Source organism: Nelumbo lutea, chromosome 3 (genome assembly GCF_056320005.1).
Source record: "Nelumbo lutea isolate HS-2025 chromosome 3, American lotus-T2T, whole genome shotgun sequence".
Classification (NCBI taxonomy): Eukaryota; Viridiplantae; Streptophyta; class Magnoliopsida; order Proteales; family Nelumbonaceae; genus Nelumbo; species Nelumbo lutea.
This window is the reverse complement of record NC_142686.1, coordinates 8,629,612-8,653,726: the sequence shown is the minus strand read 5'-3', so window position 1 is coordinate 8,653,726 and position 24,115 is coordinate 8,629,612. Positions and strand designations below refer to the sequence as shown.

General features: G+C 37.6%; 3 protein-coding genes across 10 annotated transcripts; 1 reads left to right on the top strand and 2 right to left on the bottom strand.

Moving 5' to 3' along the window:
- Positions 1-2,694: 2,694 nt before the first annotated feature.
- Positions 2,695-10,874, bottom strand: LOC148862754 (uncharacterized). Of its 6 annotated transcripts, XR_016110690.1 has the most exons (7): positions 10,625-10,874; positions 9,268-9,396; positions 6,114-6,194; positions 5,894-5,964; positions 4,657-4,704; positions 4,243-4,420; positions 3,773-4,117 (listed from the first exon to the last, which is right to left on the bottom strand). XR_016110690.1 is itself a non-coding variant. In XM_088980767.1 (6 exons), exons 1-6 carry the CDS (start codon positions 10,722-10,724, stop codon positions 3,051-3,053), a joined length of 582 nt encoding a protein of 193 aa, XP_088836893.1. In that variant the 5' UTR covers positions 10,725-10,874; the 3' UTR covers positions 2,695-3,050. The 6 variants fall into 6 exon arrangements, 5 of the variants coding, with proteins under 5 accessions (XP_088836893.1, XP_088836894.1, XP_088836890.1 ...); XM_088980767.1 differs by lacking the exons at positions 3,773-4,117; positions 4,243-4,420 and adding an exon at positions 2,695-3,059 and having other exon boundaries at positions 5,750-5,964; XM_088980768.1 differs by lacking the exons at positions 3,773-4,117; positions 4,243-4,420 and adding an exon at positions 2,695-3,059.
- Positions 10,875-11,860: 986 nt separating this feature from the next.
- LOC148862753 (chaperone protein dnaJ C76, chloroplastic-like) lies at positions 11,861-14,378 on the top strand. 3 transcript variants are annotated; one of them, XM_088980417.1, is made up of 6 exons: positions 11,861-12,049; positions 12,545-12,719; positions 12,895-13,087; positions 13,350-13,456; positions 13,774-13,969; positions 14,062-14,378. In XM_088980417.1, the coding sequence occupies exons 1-6, from the start codon at positions 11,952-11,954 to the stop codon at positions 14,199-14,201; spliced, it is 909 nt and encodes a 302-aa protein (XP_088836543.1). In that variant the 5' UTR covers positions 11,861-11,951; the 3' UTR covers positions 14,202-14,378. The 3 variants fall into 3 exon arrangements, with proteins under 3 accessions (XP_088836543.1, XP_088836542.1, XP_088836544.1); XM_088980416.1 differs by having other exon boundaries at positions 14,059-14,378; XM_088980418.1 differs by having other exon boundaries at positions 11,868-12,049; positions 12,551-12,719; positions 14,059-14,378.
- Positions 14,379-19,062: 4,684 nt separating this feature from the next.
- Positions 19,063-22,559, bottom strand: SIRB (sirohydrochlorin ferrochelatase B). The gene is made up of 6 exons (XM_088976946.1): positions 22,243-22,559; positions 21,707-21,924; positions 21,516-21,577; positions 19,703-19,813; positions 19,499-19,591; positions 19,063-19,373 (listed from the first exon to the last, which is right to left on the bottom strand). Exons 1-6 carry the CDS (start codon positions 22,284-22,286, stop codon positions 19,269-19,271), a joined length of 633 nt encoding a protein of 210 aa, XP_088833072.1. The 5' UTR covers positions 22,287-22,559; the 3' UTR covers positions 19,063-19,268.
- Positions 22,560-24,115: the final 1,556 nt, after the last annotated feature.

The window sequence follows — 24,115 nt, the reverse complement described above, 5'->3', positions numbered from 1 at the left end:
AAAAAAAGGGAGAATGCAAACTGTTAACATGGTTGTAGATCTCATAGCCAATTACACACATGACACATAAGGACTGCTAAATGATGGTTAGAGATCCCATAACCAATAATTTATCATTATTTATGTTTTTGCTGAAATCATTTATCAATCAATTATTCTATAAATTCACCCTGATATTTAGAATAAAAATTAAAAAATTTATAAACCTCACTTAGGATTAACATAGTGCATGTGAAATCATCTAAACACCAAAACTTGAAAAGAATAAAAATACACCTCTTATTGAATTAATAATAAATTTAGTTAGATAATAAGAATCCTACTATGGGTTTAATATTAATTTAGGGTTTGTTTGGATACTTTTTTTAGCTATAGGTGAAAGATAGCAGTAGACTCAATAAGAAGGATTCAATTATATATTATAGCCATGGTATGGTTGTCTAGAAAGGGGTTTCACATTCAATAGACCATAAGAAATATATCTTCTCTATAGAAGGATTCATAATTAAAATTATATGAATGCTTAATTTTGATCAAAAGTGAATTATAGAAAAGAAAAGCAAGAACTACTTGCGGGAAGAAACTTTCATATGCTTTTGAAAGAAAATAAAATAATTTAAAAATCTAAAAAACAGGACCTAGCCCTCTCCCTCTCTTTACCACGATAGCATAATCATCGGTGAAGAGAAAGATAACCAACAACTAAGAAGACGAAGGTGAATAGTGTGGCTGGATGGTTTTGGAGCAAAAAGCAAGATTAAATTTTGATTTGTTGTTTAGCTACCAAAAAGAATAAAAGTCCTGATTTGTTTTATGATCAATTGTTAAAAAAATAAAATAAAATCATTTTATTAAACTGATTATATCCTAGAAGATGAATACTAGGCCTAACCAGCGGTATAATTTGGAAAGACATACCCCATTTCATCACCTAAACCCAAAAGGTCTAAATTATAATCTGTTAAAAACACTCACCATTAACATGTTGGTCTTGAAGATAGAAACAAACTAATCAAAGGCATTTTTGTTTGAGTGAGTGAAAGAGATAAATAGAGAAGTGAATTTGAAAGTGAAGATCATAACTAATCTTTGGAGGGAGAGGAATGGTGATGAGGGTTTTGATGAAGAGAACAAAAGATATTTCGAAAACCATAACTACTACAATTCAATGGCCTAGACATTGTATTAACTATTAAGGTTGGATTTTTTTTCAAGTTGGCATATAAATTTATTACATGTTTATAAGTCAAATACTGAGAAAGTGAACTCCCATAACAATAGTCCACGTTAAAAATGGTTACGTAGAATAAAGAAATGTTTTTCGCCCTCTAATAGTATCAACTTAAATATAGACTGGGGAAGAAAGTTTTCATGAGGTTAAAAGTTCTATAATGCCCCAATCAAATGTGAAAACATTATATTCACTAAAAAAGTCAAAATATTATTATACTATGGTGTCTCCATTTTATTACCAACACCATTGATTAAAAGTTTTCATTCCCCTTTTATTTTGTTTCTTTTTTTCTTATGTTTCATGGGGCTACACAAATGGGGGTAGCCCATCCCCCATCCCCTTAACCCCCTAACCCCCTGGTGGCAGTGGGATATGGTCATCGACAAGTGAGACAATTGACAAGGTATAGGATGCCAAATGCCACTATGGGTTTGGATTAGATTGTAGCTACTAAAGACCTAAGTCCAAGTCCTTCCCAAGTTGAGGCCAATACCATATTTTCATCCCAAATTAGATTTTTGTTGTCACACTTGATTTGCATTAGTGAATTTAATTATATTTTTAATTATTGATTTTTGCATTTATTTTCACCTGTGCATCGCACGGGCTCAACTAGTAGTAGGGAAAAAAAAGAAATAATAAGGCTGAATTTGGAAAGAGTACAAAAACAAACATGTACAATGCAAAAATATGTATTTTTTATTTCTAAACCTTGTTTTGCATTGTGAATATATGTATTTGTACTCTTGATTAACTCTCCCCCTAAGGTTAGTTGTTCATCACATTTAGGTTGCGTGTGAATGATCTGATGCTTTAAGTTTCTTTGAACACCCAATTTTGCCCTCACTGCAACCTTACCCATTTCAGAGGCCTTCCCTCTTTTCTCAGCCCAAATCAGGGGGCTAGTAGAAAACTAATTCACATGTGAGCCCCATAGAGCGTTGGGAGGAGATGTTCCCAATACATGGTTGAGATGTGCTGTGGGGCAAAGATGTGAACTCGTAGCAAACATGGATGGTGAGAAAACGGGATGAGAGAGAGAGAGAGAGAGAAGAATCTAACAACTAGCGGAGCTGATTTGATTGCTGAAAGCCTGAAACACTACCAACATAGACTTGTAGGTGCCATGAGATGCCATGAGAGCTCAAACATGCTCAGGGTGTTGTGGGTGAAGCCTTCAAACAACCCAAATAATACTCACTTGGCCTCTCAAGATCCTGTGAGCTGTTTCAAAACTGCATTGTATTCGTTAATGGTGCAACTGTAACGCCCAAAACTTCTGTAAAGAAGTCCCAGAAAGTCAAACCCTTGAACTCTTCGGTGGATGTATTCATTGTATAGACACACGAAGCCGTTTCAACAGCTTCTTGTACAGTGCATGAGTGCATTGAATTTTCTTATTACTGCTCCAAAAATCAGATTTTCCTCTAGAGAAGCTACAATGGATCTTTTATGATCAATTTAATAGCAAAAGCATTTTTTTTTTTGCTTAGTTTTTGAACACAGACCACCGAAACGGAGAGGTCTAGGCCATACAGACCAAGAGTACACATTTTTCTATTGCAAAAGATACGTTAAGGGATTGTGACACAGTAGGGGAAGCTTTAATCCATTCCCCCTTTTTTAAGCCCTTGGGCATTCAACCAAATGATGAGTTACATCATTCCAGAAGCAATTACAGCACAAAAATTCAGGAGTTCCAGACCAGGTGCATGCAAATTGGATGTTCAACACATGTTGGGCTAGAACATGAGCGGCTCGATTACAGGAGTAAAACGTGAGAAATCTCACAAATTGAAAACTGATACTTTGAGTCTTATGCCTTCTGCAACATGTTTAACACATTTAAATTAGTTAACTCATTCAATCAAATTAAACGTGATAACGGCTCTGAAATCTCAAAACGTTTGCATCTATATCTAATTCATGCTTGAATGTTTTTTTATGGCTTACCAACAAAAATGTTTAATCATTGTACTCTAAAATCCACATAAAGATCATATCAATGGAACCATGTGAATACTTCAATTGAAGAAAAACTATGCAAAATCTTAGGGGCTATTTGGTATGCAAGTACCCTATAATATTCATTAGTTTATTTCTTTAATTTAGCTGCTAAACTGAGTTTTTATTACATTGTAAATATTATATTTAAGACAATAGAATTAATACATCTAAATGTCTGTCTCGTCAATAATATGATAATTTTATATGTTTTACCATGAAATTTGTGGTATGCATGTTAATTGATCGCCATGCAAAATACCAAAAAAAAAAAAAAAAAAAACTTAGGATCTATGGGTTTTTACTCACAAAACTCATCATCCAGGTGATGCCTAGTACTGAGTCATATTACTTCAACCAACTCAATAAGCTTTATCCCAAAAGTTTCAGGTTGGCTGCAAAGATATCATTTCCTTTATCTGAGCTTTACACTGCCAGAGCAAAAGACAGGCTCAACATGAGTTTGACTCAAAAAAGTCCACCCAAAACCGAAGCCGTTTCTATCAAAAAGTGCAGGGACCAATTGAACTCCTCTTACAAATAATGATCATTCGTTTATTCATTCATGGAAAGTTGTTGGAACAAAAAAAAAATGCTCTCCATTGGTAGAAGAAAATCAAGGGAGCCTGTTTGAGATAACTAACCGGGAGCTGAACATGACAGCTATTTTCTAGTTCATCTGATTATTTGCAAATGAGAAAGAAGTTTGTCCTTCACCCTACTCTTAAAGAAAGAATATCCTCCTTGACACGGTGAAGACTGCAAAACCCACCAACTACCCAGAATTCCAATCAAAGTGATCTTCTCATTCCTCAATTCAACTCTAGCTAGACAGAAAAGCACATAGTCCTCAACTTCAACTTTCCTTGCATATAATGACTGCATGTAGAGGGCAACGAATGAGAAGATGACACAAAAACTGTAGTATGACAAATGTTAGATAAGAACTTTGGCAGGATTTTTCAAGCAGGAAACATGATAGAAATAAAAAAGTCTTTCCATACATAATAAAGACACTGAATCACCACCATTTTGCAATGGTAACAGCTGCCACAATAAGACAATTGGGAGGTCCTAGTTAAATCATTTTCCAGACAAATATAAACTCTTCCCTTCTGATCCTCTAGAACAAAAACGCAATTGTGAGTGCAGAAGCCCTCCACCCCCTCCTCAGACCAAACCCTACCCATCCAGAAAGGGGAATAAAGAAAAAGAAATACAAACATATAGATCTCAGTCTTTGTAGATAAATTACATTTAATAGTAAAAAATTGAGTAGACAAGGTAGTTAATAAGATTAATGGAAAAGGTTTTCCAGACACTTTTAAATCTTTAATAGTTTAATTTTCCTATGGCTTTAATAATATAAGTGCAGCATACATTGGATGAAATGTAGTACTAAGTTCAGGACTTGTTACCTTTAATTTGTACAAGTAAGGTTGTTGGCGCATTATTTGACGACGTAACTGCAAATTTGAACCTGACAAGGTTACTGTCCAGCTAGACAATCACCAAACCTCAAAAGGTATTGATTACTTAAAAATGCTTTTTCTGTTCTTCAATGCACTAGAAAACAAAACTTTTAACATATCCTATCCATTGATTATAGCTTAACAGTTACACGGTGCAGGTGTACTTTATACAATTCAATTCAATATCGATGGACTTTATATTCAAGTAAGACTTCAGCTCAGTTTCTAACAGAACCTTGTTATACAAAGAAACAAAAATTCAAGTTAAGATGGCAACAAAATGGGTCTTAGGCCAAGTTTGGGACTGCTTATTTAAAAAAAAAAAACACTTATTTCATAATAGGCATTTGGTGGTCTATTTCTCCAATAAGCACTTGTTCATTTAAAAGACAACTTTAACCCTATTTTAAGAGCTGGTTCAAAACTAGGGCTGGTCTTTGGAGAAGAAACTATCGAAATTAGGGCTGGTTCGAAGAACAAAACGGAAAAATGAAAAAACACTTGGTTGGTCGGTTGAGGATGAGAAAACGGAGGAAAAAAACGAAAAGAGAGGCTACCTTAACTGGTTGATCAGTTCAAGCTGCAGTTCAATTGCTGGTTTTTGCAGAAGATGATGGAGAGAAACTATCAAAGAGCCAAACCCTATTTTTGATCGAAGGGCATAAGTGGTGTTTTGAAATCTAACTGGGGAGTATTTTGGAATCAAAATTTTGAATAAGTGCTTATTGTATAATTACTTAAAAAAGCTCGAATTTTGGGCTTCTTCTATAAGTACTTATTTTGGACTTATTTCCCAAATGCCAATAAGTGCTTATTGGTGTGGTCCCAGCCCAAAATAAATGCGTATTCAAATAAGCACTTTATTTTAAGCACTCCCAAACTTGGCCTTAGATAATGAAATTATTCAGTTTTTTGTTAGCTGACACAACCACACCCATAGGAAAAGGGTATGAAAGAGGTTCATGTGATTTTCTGTTAAATTAATCAGCAATTGATATTTGTCAAGACAATAAATACTATAGGATTCTTTCCAACTTACCTGCTCCACAAAAAGATAAACTGACAAAGGACTGGGCCTTGTGCTTAGTAGGAAAAAGATAATTTTAACTGCAAGAGTAATAGGATGATCCAAACCCATCATCACAGTCATAACCAGAAAAGCGGGAAGCCAAAATTTCCTCACCAATGCCCAGAAGTTGTTTGAGTCATCTTCTAATGGGTACAAATTACCACCCCAATCTGCATGATGTTTTTCTGCAAAAAAAAAAAAAAAACTACTTAATTGAAATCTAAATAGTAAAGAACTCTTACTAGGTTTAGGGTCCAAAAGTTCTTAGAAGCTTAGATTAGACAGCTGCAGAAGAAGTCTATGTTAAGGATATCAGTGGATGCATGCTACTCACCATCCAAAGCATAAGAAACATGTGGGTGAAGGTTCATCCATCCGGGCAGCCCAACCATACTTTCCATAATTAGTTTCCCTCCTGCAAGGATGACATTATTGCAAATCTTGGTTAAAACTGAGTCCAGAGAAAGATTTAGGAACAACTCACAATATAATGAGGCAGCATCTAGATCACAATTACCTAATTCATGCATTAGCTTGATCCAAGTCCATAGCTTGAATGAGGTTTTCTAAGGAAAAGCTTCTATTTTGGTTAGTTATTACTTATTAATTCCTTCTGTAACTAATAGCACATAAATAATTTATCTAGTGTAGCAATAGTGTCAATCCTGTTACATGCTTACTACCAAAAAAAATATGTTACATGCTTGAGAAATTGCATGCATGAACATATCTGGCAATAATGGTAATTTTACTAATATTTGATTGTTTAATTGCTTTGGATCAAGACTGCAAGAGAATAAAATCAATGAGAGATTTTCTAGCTCCCTACCTCAATGCTACAATTAGGTTGCCCTCATCATCAAAGCAAGAAGGCTCCCTCTTAAGTTACCATGTCTCCACGTAGGCATGTGCATGGGATCCAGTAAAACCATTGCAGGGGTCTTACTCTATAGACTGCTTATAGCAAAACTCAGAATGATTATCTGTTTTACCAAAAAAAGACAACTGTAGATTTAGATGGTTAAATGTTACTAATGTTGGTCATTCCTCAATTTCTTTTCTTCTCCCCTTTAGATATATTATCTATTAGATTAAGCCCATACAACCATGGGTTAGAAATAAATCCTATAGACACAGAAGATATGTCAGTCTATAGAGGGTATTATAACTCTAATGGTGAATCTCATAGAAATGCTTTGTAGTTTTTTTGTTTCTTTCATTTTTTATTAACTTTCTTTTTTAGAAATAGAATATCTAATAGAGCTTCCATTCATTATTTTGTTGGCCTGATTTCCATAAAATCACCAAACCAACTTGCAAATGAGCTTAAAACCAATCAGCAGACCATATCAATGAAAAGTAAATTAAGTACAATGACCTAGACATTACTGCAGGAATGCAGTAGAAAAAAGCATCAAGTTTAAATGTTATTGAGTGAGGAACATATAGATATAAACTGAAGGTGTAGCATCAAAAGAGATTCATGTCTGCCATCCATAGCATTTGAATTTGAGTAGTGGATATGAACTGCAGCATGATATAATGTGTGCTGATACATGAGTTTTTATATATATTTTTCATTGGTCTAGAGTTTTCATTACAGTAGCTCTTAAGATATCAGCTAAGCCAATGGTATAACAAAAGGAGATTGAATATTTAACACTCATTTGTCTTCATTAATGCTGCACTCATGAGTAGTAATTCTAGTTCTCATACAAGTAGTTGTGAACTGCTCTAAGCTACTTCCACCAAAAAAAAAGATCTGCTTTAGGCTACAAGAAGATATTTCTTTTTGGGAACCTTATCCGTGTATCTTTTATAATTCTATTAATAAAACTTCTCATTAATCATCAAAGAAAAAGAAGATGTTTCTTTTTACATAGAAGATGATAGGTAACTTTTACTATATGGCAGTGGGCCTAGTGGCTTAAGTTGGAAAAAATTAAGCAGGAAGGTTCTCAAAGAGAACATGTCATAGAAAAAATGGAAGCAGTTCCTACACCATGAGTTCCTAAAGAAACCAAAATATCTAACATGAGTTACTATCATGCTCAGAATAGGATGCTCCAATTGAAATATGCCATCTGATGAGGGACTACAGGATTAGTGTTATACTCAGTTTTCCCCACATACAATCATGGAGACGGAAACTTAAACCTTGCATCTCCTTTTTTCTGTTCAGAAATCATTTTTCTCTTCATGTGTAGACTGGTTCTGGCTGGGAAATGTGCCTGGCTTGTGAGCTTCTTTGATCCTTAACATCACCATGAAGCCAGTGGGTTCAGCAACATGTTCCAGTGCAGAAGGCTGCTGTGGGTAAGAGAGGGGATAAGGTCATGAATTGTAGAGGGACTGACGTTAGATTTTCTTTTTAGTTGCCATAGTAGGAAGGGGTGACTATGAGTGTTTAGTTGTACAGCATGGCCCTGTACATGGGATTATACACTATAATCTGTTAGTAAAATATTAAATATGAATAATATATCCTTATAGAAAATCTGTTGTAAAAGAGTCCTTTGAGGTCTTTATGTGCTGCCAGCCATGAGCACAGCATTTCTTTAACTCTAACTAAAACCTCTTACCAGGTAGAAGATGTGTCTTCAAACACCTGAGCATTCCTTTCAGACCTTACATACCAAGTTATGCCAGCAGGAACTAGGCCCCAGACTATCCGCCCTCTTTTGCTTAAGTCCTTGAACTCCCAACTTTAACAAAAAGACATGAATGGATTATGGGAAACAGCCCAACCACCTGAAAGTTACTAGGAAAATGCTCCACACTCTTGTTGTAAGGGGAAATGCAAAAATAGGTGATTTATGGTCTCCAAAACAGAACATAATGCATAGTTCATATTGTCCAAACTCAGACCCCTGATCCAAAGCTTGTCACAAGTTAGACACTTCTATAGGGTTAATCTACACACTAAAAACTTCACTTTGGAAGGAGCTGCTATTTTCCAAATTTTGTAGTGGGGAAATTCACTTCTTGGATAATGCTCCAGCTTCTTAAAGAAGGATTTCACAGAAAATGCACCTGTACTGTCCAACATCCACCTCCTACTATCAGCTTGCCCCACCTGTGCTGTAATGGATTGGATTCTTTGCAGTAGATCTGCCATTGGATCCACCTCCTAGTCATTCAGGTTTCATCTGAACAAAACATTGTCATTTAATATGTCACGACATTCCTTGACCAGGGCCTCCCTATTTAGAATTACCAGGAAGAAGGATGGAAATGTTTCCATCAAAATACCATTTATCTAGCCAGAATCTGATTTGATTGCTTGTACCAATCTTATATTTTATGCCTTTTATGAATTCCCCATGCACTTATAGTGAGAGCTGAACCTAGACATCAATGAAGGCCATTTCATAGAACCCTTTACTGAGAAAAAAAAAAAAAGAAATGAAAAAGCGAATCAAATAATTGTGGTAGAAATATATTGATTATTCAACTGACATCGGGGGGGGGGGGGGGCAGTAACTTGCCTGAAAAGCAAAGGCTTTGAACACATTTCCTTTGTATATTTAGTCTATACTGGAATTTTGATGCACAGTCCTGTAGTATGGGTTCAATACCCTTTATCAATGTCTTTAATTGTCCACACTTCCCATAAACTACACAACAGGAATACATAGAATAAATAAAACAAAACACATATATCAATGTTAGTAAAGTTGGACTATCAAGTAAAATCAGATAACTAGTTAAACTAAAACAGCGCTACAAGTAGACTACTTCCCAACACAGCATATGGAATAGAACTTAATGAACTGGGGTATCATATAGGGAGTGGCAAACTTATGAAAGCTTTTTTTTTTTTTTTTATAAATGATGTATGGTTGTACTACTGTACAAAAATAAGGAGGGCAAGACACCCTCCAAAGCATATACACCTCCAAAATATGAAAGTAATTTTAAGGTGAAACAGGTTATACCTAGATTGTTCAATAATATTCAAAATCTCATGATTAATTTGGTCCTTGAACTAGTGGATTTTCTTGATGTTTTAAGAGGCAATAAGCAGTAAGAAGGCTAAGGAAAAACCATTAGGGTTCATGCCTAAAAGTATAAGCATTAAGCACATTCCTCACACCTTGAGATACCTTATGTGTGTGTAATATATTACCTCTTATTTTCCTCATTTTATTTCATCTTTCCGGAAACAAGTTGGTAATTGAAGTTGATGAAGTTTAAGCGACTTGCCGCAAGGCTTAGTGGCTTACGCCTCACAAACGAGCAGCCACCCGGAGTTCGTTTCTTTTCTTTTTCTTTCTTTTTAAATGGCCCTCAAATGCTAGGGAAACCAGCAACTTCCAGATTCTCTTACTTCCAAATGCCAAGCGAGGAGTCTGAGCCTAATTTTAGAATGATGGCCGATGAATAAAATTTTAAACCCGCGTTCAAGATTTTGAGCCTGACCTAACTTTGCACCTTTTCGCACAAAGCGGCCGCTTCAGACTTGAACCCGCGTTGCCACGCTTGTCAGCCCAAGGTTTTACCACTACACCAAGCAATGGCCCTTATAATACAGTTGATTCCCTCCAAATCACTTATGAAAAATCACTCTTTAACCAAATATAGTCAATTTTCAACAAAACAAAGGAATAACCAAATATAATACAGTTGATTCCCTTCAAATAACTGAACAACTTGATTCTTCGGTTATTGGTCTTAAAGTTAGCAAAACCACTAACCAAACAACAGAACTTTGGTCAAATGAAAATAATAAAAATATTGAACTAATTCAAAAGGAATGTCTCAATTGCATGAAATACAGATTGAAATTCGATAGCAGTCCTGAAAATGGTCCAAGAGAAAACAAAACAGAAAATTGATACTTACATGGATTTCTTGAACGCGAGAAAGAGAAATTTGGGGAAGACAAAGCAAAAAAAGATGCCCTAATTGGCAGCAGCAATCGTCCTGTTACTGTGTAAGTCATCTTACTATCTCAATCCTCAGTACATCCTCAAATCTTTCGAGCTTGACTCGCGGTTCCAGGTCTGAAAACTGAAAAGCTTCAAAAGAGGGAAACGATGTCCGACTAGTTGAGCTTGACACGTGTCTTCACCGGCAATTTCCCTTTTGTCCCGGGTAAAATACTGAATCGGAATACTGTTTTAATTTGTAAGTTATAACACAAGAACGGGCTAACATCACGGACTTGTTTCAACTTACCAACTTACAAAGTTTCAATTATTACTTTGGGTAAATTACGTATTACCATCCTATACCTTGCGGCATTGATATTTAGCTTCTAAATTTTCAATTGCAAAAATGGCTGCTCAGGTGTGTTTTGTTTCGTCGGTATTTCATAATAAGTGTTTATCAAAACAACGTCATGTTATTATTAAATTAATATTTTTTCATTATATTCATTTATTATATATTGATATTTATAAAAGTGGATTTTATTTTTATACGTAACAATCTTTAAGAGAAATTTTATTTTAATTTTTTATTTATTCTTCTCTTAATGTTACACCTAATTATCCATAAGTGATTTATCAAATAATTTTCTCGATTTTGAAGATAAATCAAATACAAACATTTATTTAATAAATAAATACCAAACACATATTTAATTTTTCCATTCCAATACTCCCTTGCGCACGGTTAGTAAAACAACTTCTTTGACAATTTGTTGCCATGAATTTCATGTGCTTGTTAAAAACATTTCTAAATCCCCCAGTTATTTACAAAACCGCTTTGTTCTTTCTCTTATATATTTGTATAATTTCTTATGTTTTTTTCTTTTTCTCTCATCCAAATGAGCAAGAAAGATTGACATGTTTTGACCTTTTTGTCAATCCAGCTAAGAGGCCCAAAAGGGGGCGAAGTTTTGAAATCTAAAAGTTCAGGGCGTTTTTGCCACAGATAAAATTTGGGGGGGTAAATATCATCCCTCTTAAATTATAAGGGGTTAATCTGTAATTACCGTACTGGTTATTTTTGTTTTTCTGAAACTAAAATGAAAATTTTGCTATTGATGGCAATTGGGCCTTTTCAGAATTGAAATATCTGAAAAAAAAAAAGATCGCTAGGAGAAATATCAAATATCCGACTAGTCTCAACTACCAGGATATCCCCCCCCCCCCAGCACAGTGATCACACACACAAAAAACCTCGCTCCACCACCATTGGAGTCTGGAGATACAAAAGTGGAGAGATGAAAATGTTAATCTTAACACCCTCGATTTACTCAACGCCATCACAGCAATCCTCTGGAATTTATCACAATCTCAGTCCAATAAAGCCCATCCCAAGGTAACAACTCTAGCTTGAATTTCTTTTCGAGAAAGATCAAACAAATTAAAGAATTTGTTGTTGCAGTTGGAGACAAAATTCAGTATATTTCTTTACTATTTTAAAATTTTCTTGCCTGAATTTCCATTAACGGGGGCAAAGACATTCCGCTTGTACACCATTGACCATTCCCAGAGCATGCAACAAAGAAATCTTCAGTTAAGTCGACTAAAGCTTCCGTTTCCATTAATGGGTGCTTAAAAAATCAAGTAACTTATCATAACTTGAACATAAGTCTGCATAAATCACACGAATCATTTTCTCTTAGAGCTTGAATTCAGTTTCTGAAATCCCCCCTGGCATCAGTTTTTGTTGGCGGGTGCTATAGAAACTCGAAGTGATAGAAACTGGAAGTGTGTTTATGTGAAGGTTGAAATCAGTCAACTGTCCAAATAACTGGGTTTTTTTTGTCTGTGTGTGTCTTCTTCTATCCTCTTTTTTTTTTTTTTTTGGGAGATGGAGGAAGAACTCCATTGTAATCAGATGTTGCAATAGAAAGATTGGTGGAAAAGCAAAAACAAAGGATTACTACGAGTTGCTCCGTGTTACTGCCGATTCAAAACCACAGGAAATCAAGGAAGCTTACAGGAAATTACAGAAGAAACATCATCCAGATATTGCAGGCCAAAGGGTCGGTTCTTTTCAATTTCTTTTCTTACTAGTTATTTCTGCTAACTCTGTTATAAACCTCATTATTCCTGGGAGCACATGCATTTAACCAAGCTTCGACCATGACTTAAGATTGCAAATGAAGTGAAGAGTAGTGGATCCAACTGGAATTTGATGGTATCTTCAATTTGTTTCAGGGACATGAATACACTCTGAGGCTAAACGAGGCCTACCGTGTGTTGATGAGAGAGGATCTCAGAAGAGAATATGATGGTTTTATTGGTAAAACGAGCGGAGGGTTTGGCAGGGATTTCACTGGCTTGACTTACAGTTCATGGAAAGGACCCTTCAGATTCCAAGCTCTTTTTGTTGACGAAAATGCATGCATAGGTTTCTCTCTCCCTTCTTCCCTAATAAACACAGACAGATAAACATGTACATGGCATTGGCATACAAGATAAGAGCTTTTATGATAATCACTGAACTTGTCTTTTGTGAAAACTTTAGGCTGTGTTTGGATTAATAAAAAAGTAAGTAGGAGAGACAGAGTTTGAGGGGAAATTGTTAAGGAATTTCACAAAATTGTCTAGGAGACAAACATGCATGCTCCTCCAACGACAACTAGCAGGCTTTGAATCAAACTTTGCTGCAGGATGCCAAGAATGCGTGCACCATGCGAGTAACACGTTCATGATGGATGAAGCTCTTGGATGTGCACGTGTCAAAGTTCAATTTGGGGATGATGACAGAAGCATAGAGGTAAAATTTAACAATTAGGGGATGTCAAAGTTCTCTCTCTCTCAATTTAACATATCCCCAACAAGGGTAATGACATGAAAAAACGTGGAGAGTAAAGCATCCTACGCTTGTAAGATCTAAGGTTGTGTTTGGTACCATTGCTGTTTCTACCTAAAACGTTTTGTATTGATCATTAATGTTTATAGAGAAACAGATATTTATAATCTTGTATCGATCTACCCAAAAATGTTTTGGGTAGAAACAGCAATGGTATCAAATACCAACCACAACCTAAGTCCAACATAAGAAAGGATCGTGTCTGACTCTATGGAGGACAGGTATCAGTTGATTCATGTCCAGTGAACTGCATTCATTGGGTGGATAGAGAAGAACTGGCTGTGCTGGAATTCCTTATTCGCCCTCGGCCAAAAAAAGCATACGGTGTTTTTGGAGGAGGGTGGGAAAGACCTGCAGACGTTTTCATGGCAGCCAAGTACTTCAACAAGCAACTTCAGCAGCATCGTCAAAGGACTAGTAAGGGCTCTGATGCATTTCCATGAAATCAAGTAGTCCATCTACATACAAGTTTTGCTCACTGATCTATACTCTGTTTTCCCTTACAGCAGGCACTGCAGCAGAGGGGATTGTTGAAGAAGAGACACCAGCCCAAGCCGAAGCTCGAGCTAGAGCCAGTATGAAGTTACAGATGGAGAGCTTCTCAAGACTATGGTCTTGGATGAGAAAATTCTCTGGTTCTGGTAGATGACACTGAGTAAACAAGAAGAGGTTTAGAGAAATCAAGATATATTTTGTCTTTGTAACTAACATCTAACAACTAAAAATACAGACACACAAGTTTATACTTGGTTTATATCAAATACATGATATGGTAAGCATGTTTATTTAATAAATTTATATAATAATATTTTATTCTGTAATATAACTTTATTTTTGTACCTGCTTTGTTGTTTGATGCACTAGTAGTACAAACCAAGAAACTAGCAGGTTGTGAGTTGTGACCGGGTCAGTTATATTATTAACCGCTGTAGCACTGAAGACTGCAAAGAAGGTTAATGCAAGAAGACCCTGCACATCTTTGATCTTTCTCATGGTGGGGGATACGTGATCAAATACAGATTTCTTTTATGTTTGGTATTTAAACTCTGTTTGGAAAGAGTACAAATACAAATATGTAGAGTACAAACGCATACAAAATAATACAAAGTTTTGCACTCCACATTTTTGTATTTGTACTCTTTCCAAACCGAGTCTTAATTGTCTCCCTGGATCTCCCATAGGAGCCATATTTCTTTTCTTTTTTTTGTAAATAGCACGGTACCACAGTACTAATCCTCCTCCAAAAGTCGGTGGTAGCAAGACTTGAATCCATATCTCTGCTAGAACAATCCAGCTAACATACCTGATGAGGGTGGATTTGGCCCTCCATTGACATTGTGACACATGGCCTCTTGGAACAGTTAGATGACACATGGACACCACCTAAGTGATGACTTGGAGTCCCAAATCGTAGTTTCTCTTCGCCTGACCTGGCAACTTGCCTTCACTGCCAATCTGGAGACCTCGACCACAACTCAGGTTGGCTAGAAGCACCTCGCCCAGGGCCGACTTGTAGCACCTCGTCACTGGCCAAAGTGACCTCGAAGTGAGGAGCGACCTCCCTCAAGGGCGTGCCGGCTTGACTAAGGTCTCGGTGGCGACTTGCGAGACATGCTCGCCAACAAATTCGGCATGCATATCCTGACACTCCCACGTTTCTCGAAAGTTGACTCACGTATCGAACGTTCTGGAGGGTGGTCAACGTGCATGGTAATTACCTCTGGGGATCTCAGACCGGTTAGGTGACCTCCCCAGAAATCTCGAATGCAATACGTGAAGCCCACACCAAACAATGCCTATATAAAGGCACCAACCCAATGACACAGGGAGGACATGCGATTAAGTACATTCTAGCTCTCATACTTTTTGATTTCTAGCTCACAATCTATTACAAGAGTACTAACTTAAGCATCAGAGTGACCTCGTCAGGTTAGCCACCCCAGGTCCTCTGACACTGTTTCCTTGCAGGTCTCTTCAAGAGCTACCCAACTCGGCACCCGAGCAGCCTCCTAATTCAATCCAGTTATTTCGGCATCCAAGCCTTCTTCAGTAAAAATACTCCAACTCAACCTCTGAGTCATCAGACACCAATAAGTAGTCAGAACAACAAGGTGCTGCCAAAAAAACCCTTCATCAATCGGCGCCATCTGTAGGAAACGCTACAAGAAGCTAAGTTCTCACTTCTAAAAAGTTGAGTCTTATTTTCCAGAAAACTAAGATCTCACCTTTTAGAAATTAAAGTTCTCACTTTCTAATTTCCACTTTTTCATGAACTCAAAGGCACTTTTGAGCAGCATCAACACCCAGAACGAATACCGATGACTGGGGGAAAAAAACATGTGATGAACCTAGAGAACTCCCCTGTGACAATCAAACAAGTTCAGGCCAAACTCAGCATCCCCAGTGCCCCAGATAAATACCCCACTACTGCATGTGAACGCCCCTCTCCCCATGGTAGAGCCATCAGCAGTTCCCATCGGGATCAAAGTGCGGAAGTTCCATGAGATGAAGCATGAATTTCCAAATGTGAGCATGGGAGCAGCTCGACGTATTCATGTCGATGCAGAATGGGCAACAGCAGAACAACCTTAATAACCAACAGTCTGGCAACAGGCACCTCGGAATAAGGCTGTCATCGCAAGTCGAGCCAGTCATAGTTCCCGTGGGAAGTTGATGGCCAACAGACTAAGCAGCTCTGTCGACTTTATTTCAGCCCATATAATCCTCATCAGTCCTCTTTGCGAGGTCTCCCCTACAGATTGAACCCTTCGTGGCTCCTGTGGGAGTTAGTGGCCTACGAACTATGCGAACGCCCTTGCGAGTCAAGCCCCTCAAAGCTCCCGAGCGAGTCGACGACCTACAGTTAGTAGAACTGTCCCTAAAGGTCGAGCTCCCTATGGCTTCTCGTAGGAGGGGATGACCGGCGTCATTACAAGGCTGATGCAGTGTAACCGTGGTGGCCCCGAACTTCCGACTCACACCAACAACAACATCATGCCCTCACAAAGGGGGGCAGAACATGTACGTTGTGGTCTCACAAGTACTCACCCAGGAAGATAATCCCACCGGATGACGTAGAAGCAGCCATATGAGAAGATACTATAAAATGACCACCCGCTTAGGTGAAAAGGTCAGGCCGCACGTCAGCTAAATAGTATTAAGGAGAGTGGACTACAAAGTCGCTCCTAGAGCCTAAGGGCTAAGGTGCCGAGCTGATAAAGACATCGGCACAACCTGTGACCCAATTGCCTCTTCAGCATAGGCAAAGTCAAGAATAAGGAGAGTGGACTATGAGTCTCTCCCTAGGCCTAAGAGTTATGGTGGCAAGCTGACAGAAGAACTCGGCACCACACAAGACTAGCCGCTTCGGTAGAGGTAACCTAAACCCCAGTCACCTCTTAGGTATGGGCGAAATAAAAAAGCATTTCACATTCATCGGTGTGCAAACATATCGGATACATTCCCTACAGTGTTCGTGCCCCTCGGGTTACATCGACCTCGGATTATTCCTAGCTATGCCCAGTTCACCAATTCGGCACCTTGGGTGAATCCAGTGAATCCACACTTAGAAAATTTTTTGGACAAAAAGAAAGAGAGAAAAAGAAACGATGGACGGAAGATTAATCTGGCACAAGAAAGAAAAACAAAGGAAAGACTAGTTTGCTTCCAGCATCATGACAGACACAAACTTGGCCGATCTCTTCACAGTCGATCTCCACCTCGATTCCTGACTCCACATCGAACTCGCCAGCTACTCTTTTGAGAACCAGCTCGAGAAACACTGCGTCGAAGCCTACCTAGGTGAAGCAACCTGATAAAACAACCACACAAAACCCCTTCTTGAGGATGGCATGATGAACTCCGCTCTTGAGGTACTTAGTTGGACTGTAGAACCCCTTGATGGTTGCATCCCTAATGAGGTAGATGCTCTCGAGGTACCTGTTCAACCTCTCCTCGAGCGGATGAATTTTCTCTCGTGCTCCGATAATCAAGACAGTGAAGTCCTGCGTAAGACTGCAAACATTTGGACTCTTCCGACCTGAAAAGCAAATTGGACCAACGCTTACAACTACGAGCTTATCAAATCAGTCATTCCGGGCCAAAAGGAGCGATCTACTCCCTTCGCCAAGCTACTTTCAGTTCAGGAGTGGGGGGCAATTGATGAGGACAGATTTGGCCCTCCAATGACATTGTGACACATGGCCTCTTTGAACAACTAGATGACACATGGACACCACCTAAGCGATGACTTGGAGTCCCAAATCGTCGTTTCCCTTCGCCTTGATCTGGCGACCTCGACCGCAACTCAGGTCGGCTAGAAGCACCTCATCTAGGGCCGACCTGTAGCACCTCATCACTGGCCAAAGTGACATCAACATGAGGAGCGACCTCCCTTGAGGGCATGCCAACCTGACTAAGGTCCCAGTGGCGACCTACGAGACATGCTCGCCGACAAATTTGACATGCATATCCCGACACTCCCATGTTTCTCGAAAGTTGACCCATGTACCGAACATTCCGGAGGATGGTCAACGTGCATGGTAGTTACCTCCGGGGTTCTCGGACCGATTAGGCAACCTCCCAAAAATCTCGAATGTGGTGCGTGAAGCCCATACCAAACAATGCCTATATAAAGGCACCAAAACCAATGACATAGGGAGGACATGTGATTAAGTACATTCTATCTCTCATACTTTCTGATTTCTAGCTCGCAATCTACTACAAAAGTATTAACTTAAGCATCGGAGCAACCTCGTCAGGTTAGTCACCTCGGGTCCTCTAGCACTGTTTCCTTGTAGGTCTCTTCGAGAGCTACCTAACTCAGCATCCGAGCAGCCTCTTAATTCAATCCAGTCAGTTCGGCATCTAAGCCTTCTTTTAGCAGAAATACTCCAATTCAACCTCTGAGTCATCAGACAACAAGAAGTAGTAAGAACAACAAGGTGCTGCTAAAAAAACCCTTCATCAATACCAACTGAGCCACCCCAATTATGATCCAATGTAGAGTTCAACCCTAGACCAAAAACCAAGCACACATGAGGCCAACATCTAGGCTCACATCAAACATGGATGCACCATTTTACAGGGTATGCAAATAGTACAACTGATGTACATAAGGCAAGGGAAAAAAAAATTAAAAATCGGAACGCCCAAATATAGGAATTAAAAAGAGACTTGCATGAGTCCTAGAACATTAACTTGGGAGGTCTACCGGCTACCTACCTAGAGTCAAATTCTCTTTGTAAAGAAAATGGCAAACACACACTACCTACAACCCACTAAAGATTCAGGGGCCCTTTGATATTTGACTGAGATGAATTGCTTATTTGACTTTTAAGTGGACAAAACAGTCATATAGTAAAATATTTAGGGCTAAGATAGTCGCTTCATCATGCAATTCAGCAATTAAGGAGCTCGCACCCTACTTAATTGCTTATTCACTGAAGTTTTGTTGGAAGACCTTGACCTGTGTGCCTTGGTCTTTGCACAAAGTAACAAGTCAAAACTAATGCAGATGCAACAGAAAACTTGGCTGTGAAACTCAAAAAGCATACAACACAATTTAATACAAAGCCATAAATAGCCATAATTTTTTTTCTGAGTCAAAACCTGCCAATAGGTTTTTTCTCAGGCTTTTAACTCTTTCCATTTCCACACTGACACAGCTCCCTTTACTTAAGTCTCCTTTTGTATATCCAACATGAATCAAGTTTCCTTAATCATATATCCGACATTTTCCCGTTCCAGCACAAGCTTCACATTCATTTGCATTACCTGCAACATGGCTTAAGCAGTGATTGATTCTGTCATTCATGATATCCTGCAAAACCAAAATCTCAAGCTCTAAATAACTGATATTCAACCTTCGACAGAACAGAATAAAAAGACTATGGACAATAGTCATCTCCAAGAGTAATGAAGGCAAGACGATAGATGTTTCCATACCACCATTAGCTCATGCAGGCCAAGAGGTGCAGTTATGATGTATGAGATACCCGGGTGCTCCTTTGCAGCTTCAGCCGTTAAGGATGGAATATCCTAGGAAAAGCAAAAGATTTGTGAGGAAATTCCATAAAATCTCTTTTGTCCTCTTTATCCACTAACATACATAAATACATATTATCTCTAGTTTTCAGCAGCCCACCTCACCTGGTACCAATGTCGTCCGGGGAAAAGGAAGAATGGACTAACAATTACACGATTTGCCCCTTGCTGCATACATAAATTGAATGCATCTTTGATTGATGGTTCTGCCAACTCCTGGTTAAATTAAACAATATTGAAAACAATGAAATTTTGGTTTCGAGAATACCAAAGTAATTTTAGAAATCATAATTTCAGTCTCAAAAATAAATATGCCAGAGTGGTGGCATTGCAAATTGAAAGTCACCTATGATCTCATATTTTATCTTCTTTATGTCCAACTCATTAGGAAAATTGATACATCAAAAATTATGTGCAAACAAACTCTCAGCTTAACTAATAAAACTTAAACTTCAGAAAGAAATAAAAAGTATGCAGAGGTGAAAACTTCTTAGACCCAATGGCTATTGTAAAAACATATATCCTATCCATGGAATTGGAACTACATTTTCAGATGGATTAAAAGATAATGAGGATCATGTCACTCTCAGGTGGCTGAAAAAACATAATGAAGCACAAACACAGTCCACATTAATGATGTCAGATTCAGACAGACAGAAAACCAGAACCGGAATGCTCACTGGGTCATGGTTTTACCGGTCAACCAGTCAGTTGGCTTGTTCTGATAGTAAAAGCCATCAATTAAAGGGACCCAGAAAGGTCACAGGACAGAGTAATATAAATCTGAGAATTAAAGATATAAAGGGTAGCCCAGTGCATGAGGCTCCCGCCAATGTGAGGTATGGGGAGGGGCAGATGTATGCAGCCTTATCCCTGCACATACAGAGAGGCTGTTTCCAACCTTGCGCAAAGGCCCACCCTCATAAACTGAGAATTAAAGATATCTTAAGGATAAACTGCAGAACAATTTAAAATTCAAGCTCAGATGGTGGGGTATCTAGCTTGACTTGGGATCAAATCCCTCTGCCACCAGAGTTGGGAGCATACAAGAGAAGGATAAAAAAAAATTATAAGAGACTACTGAGCAAAGTTGGAAAATAATACATACATTACCCTATGGTTTTTCTTGGAGATAAGAATTTTTCTGGGGGGAGGGGGGGGGAGATCTACCAATTGGGCCTGCTGTGAGGTTACCATGCTGTTCTTCATAGTTCCATCACTCCTCACTGGGACTTTGTTTTCTGTAACATCTCTAAGATGGTTTTTCTCTCTGCAACTGATTCTCTGATAAAAAACCAAACTCCCTTCAAGTATACGTTTGCAGTGTACAGACCTCTGAACTAACCAGAATTCACTTCCCTTCCAAATTTTCCAAGGAAAAAAAGGAGAGAAAAAACCATCAATTCAAAATATTCTTTGCCATAAATTAACTGCATTATCTGATCTATCTGCCAAACTTCATCAAATATGGGATAAAAAACATCATGGAAGGCCATTTTTTACTGTTGTTGTTCTGCAAACAAGAGAAGACCAATCAAATAAAACCCATTTCATCTGATGTTAAACCAAGGCCATCTGTAAACAATTTTGCCCGATATGAAAAGTCAAAATGCCGTTTATTTTCTGAATAGTAAACACGCTTCAGTGGTTTAAAATGGGGAAAAAAAATGAGAGCTATTTCAAGACCCAATTTTTTAAGGATTTGATTAGTCACTCAGTCAGCTTGGGAATATGCAACCTGTAGAGTGATACAATCATAGATTATTCACTTTATGTGAACTGTGGACATTATCTGCTAAGACACAAATTGTACCTTTAGTCTCCACGTCGTCTTAACATTACGTCAATTGAGTAAGTGAAATAAACAAAATTATCAGATAAATAGACTAAATAAAGAAAAAGAAAGAGAATAACTGACCATATGAGCAGGTTCCACGATTGGATACCCAGTTCTATCTCTAAACATCTTTACGAACTCATCTGCAGTACTAAAAGATTCAGTCTCAGCTCCATGTAAAATAGCTATCCAAAATTAAAACTACTAACACCAATGAAACGAATCTGAAATAGGAATTAATTACATGGGAAAGAAATAGCAGTTTAACTTACTTAGCATGAGATTGGATTCTTGGCGCCGGGACCCATGATCAACTATGATAACACCATCTCTGTCGCTTACACCATGTTTCTCCAGACTAAAACCGTTATTTTCAGCAGTCAAAGAGAAAGTTTTGGATAAAGGTCTGCTTTTTGCTGAAATTCTTGGTAATTTTACGAAATTGGATGAAGCCCATCTAGGGCTTATAATACTTTCCCTAATTGAAGTTCTTTAGTACCAAAGGAACCAAAAAACATACTAAAATCAAAACCAGGAAAAAGGGAAACAGAAACAAGAATTTAAAACCATAGAAGCATGATTTATTATTGCACTAAAAAGAAAAGATCGCGAATAGTAACTGCAAGCTCAGAAATATGGGAAACCGAGATGGGATTGCTTGCATTTTCCCTATTGGTAGTTCCTTGCTAAAATCGAAAGAAATGGTGAAATACACACTCAGAGTGAAGAATATGCGAAGAATGGCGGGAATTATAAAATAATGTTAAGTAGGAACGAAGAAACAGTTTGCAATTGAATCGGTACTTACTTGTTAACTGTCAACTGAGAAGGAACATACGACGATGAGTCCATCGACGTCTCCACTCTTCAGACTGCAGGAGTCAGACAAGGGGTTCAAGGCGCAGACCTTGTATTGAGAACATCTCCCAAGACATCATCGGAGATGTTCCCAATACAAGGTCGGGATGGGCCGTGGGGCATTGTGGGGCGCTGATGTGAACTCGCTAACTGCTCAAATTCACGTAGACTTTTCTCGATCAAGTGGTGGATTTGTTTTCTTGACTGGGTTACTTACAGACACCCGGAGCCGGAACAGTGTATTTGTTTTTATATTTTTGGTAAATTACAAAGACCCCTTCTATTATGGGTCAATAAGAAATGCGTTAACTGAGGCAAAATAATAATAATAATAATAAGAAATGCGTTAAATTATTAAAATGCCCACTTATACTTGATTTTCTTTCTCTCAACCTTTTCTCTTAAAAAAAATGCGCCAAATTAGATTTTTTCTCTTAAATTCAATTTACAAAAAGGGAAAATCTATGATAAAAGATAGGGTATGAAAGAAATTTTGACCAATCAAAATCCACCCATAAATTTTGATGAATAATACCTTATTTGCTACCACGCTTATGATAAGTTATACTGGTAAGTTGTTTTTCAGATATCATATCTTTTCCATATCATAATCGAACTTTAACAAAAAATGTCTCCATTTTCTCCAAATGGAACTACTATGATAAAGTCTCCTATTGCTTGTAGTAGAGACCCGGGGTATGGGTTTGGGGGATGGGCTATCCCCCTTGTGTAACCCCTTAAATAAAAAATGAAATTATTAAAATAACAAGAATCATTTCACTAGTATAACAAAAAAAAATCTAAATTTTTTATTCATTTCACTCACATGAATTCTTCTCTTCATCTTAAAATATAAAATTATCAACTCCTTTCTCCAATAAATCCAAAAAAAGAAATCAAACCATAAATCTATATGCATCAATTTATCATCAAGAAACCTCTACCATTTCATTTGAATATTGAATCCAATCAGAAATCTGTAAGGATCTATTAGAGCAACCAAGAGGGCTTCAAGTTACATTTAAAAAACTAATCAAGTCATAAATCATTCAAATAAATAAGAAAATGATAGTTTTGGGATTTAAAATAGTTTAAATAGCTAAATGAGAATCTTTTTTGAAGTTAAATGCTGAAACTCTAATGGAGTGGTATATTTGTCACTGACCCATGGGATAAGGGGAACTTTGTAATTTACCTTGTTTCTCGTCCATTAGCATCGTTTGTTGTGGATTTGTGGTAAATGGGGACCGGATCTGCTCATAATAAAATACTTTTCCAACCCATTTCAGCATGATCTATATCTGCACATCTTACCATAAGAATGGGATCCATCATGGTGAGATGCACAGAGACAGATCATATTAGAGCATGTTGGAAAAGTATTTTATTGTAAGCAGTCAGTAAATGAGGATCATTTAAAATTCAAAATTGGAAAAAAATAAAAGAAAGTAAAAATACCAAGGTTATTTGCTAGTTAATTTCATCAAAAGTACACAATATTCTTATCACTTTTAGTTTGATTTATTAGTCATATTTATTATTTAATATCCAAATCTCATCCACCTCTACAATGTTGGCAAGACTAGTCTAGATTAAAACCAGAAATTAGAATGCTCAATGGGTAGTACTTTTACCAGTTAACTAGGAAATTAACCCATTCAAACTGCTATATAATTGGGACCTAGATAGGGCTAGAAATGACATCCGTTCAACAATCTAATCCAAATTTGATATAGTTAAAGGGTTGTCCACAATGTTTTCAAAACCGGACGGTTAGACCGGAAAAAATGGGAATCGGACACTTAATTGGTTCTGTTTTACCC

Coding starts and splice junctions, on each gene's coding strand:
- LOC148862754 (XM_088980764.1), bottom strand. CDS start 10,724: ATGACTTACACAGTAACAGGACGATTGCTGCTGCCAATTAGGGCATCT. Junction 6,195..9,267: donor TCAAAGCCTTTGCTTTTCAG/GCAAGTTACTGC, acceptor TCATCCTTGCAG/GAGGGAAACTAATTATGGAA. Junction 5,965..6,113: donor TGTTTCTTATGCTTTGGATG/GTGAGTAGCATG, acceptor TTTTTTTTGCAG/AAAAACATCATGCAGATTGG.
- LOC148862753 (XM_088980416.1), top strand. CDS start 11,952: ATGAAAATGTTAATCTTAACACCCTCGATTTACTCAACGCCATCACAG. Junction 13,457..13,773: donor ATGATGACAGAAGCATAGAG/GTAAAATTTAAC, acceptor TATGGAGGACAG/GTATCAGTTGATTCATGTCC. Junction 13,970..14,058: donor GCAGCATCGTCAAAGGACTA/GTAAGGGCTCTG, acceptor TTTCCCTTACAG/CAGGCACTGCAGCAGAGGGG.
- SIRB (XM_088976946.1), bottom strand. CDS start 22,286: ATGGACTCATCGTCGTATGTTCCTTCTCAGTTGACAGTTAACAA. Junction 19,814..21,515: donor TCGTGGAACCTGCTCATATG/GTCAGTTATTCT, acceptor TAATTTAACCAG/GAGTTGGCAGAACCATCAAT. Junction 19,374..19,498: donor GCCTGCATGAGCTAATGGTG/GTATGGAAACAT, acceptor TTGGTTTTGCAG/GATATCATGAATGACAGAAT.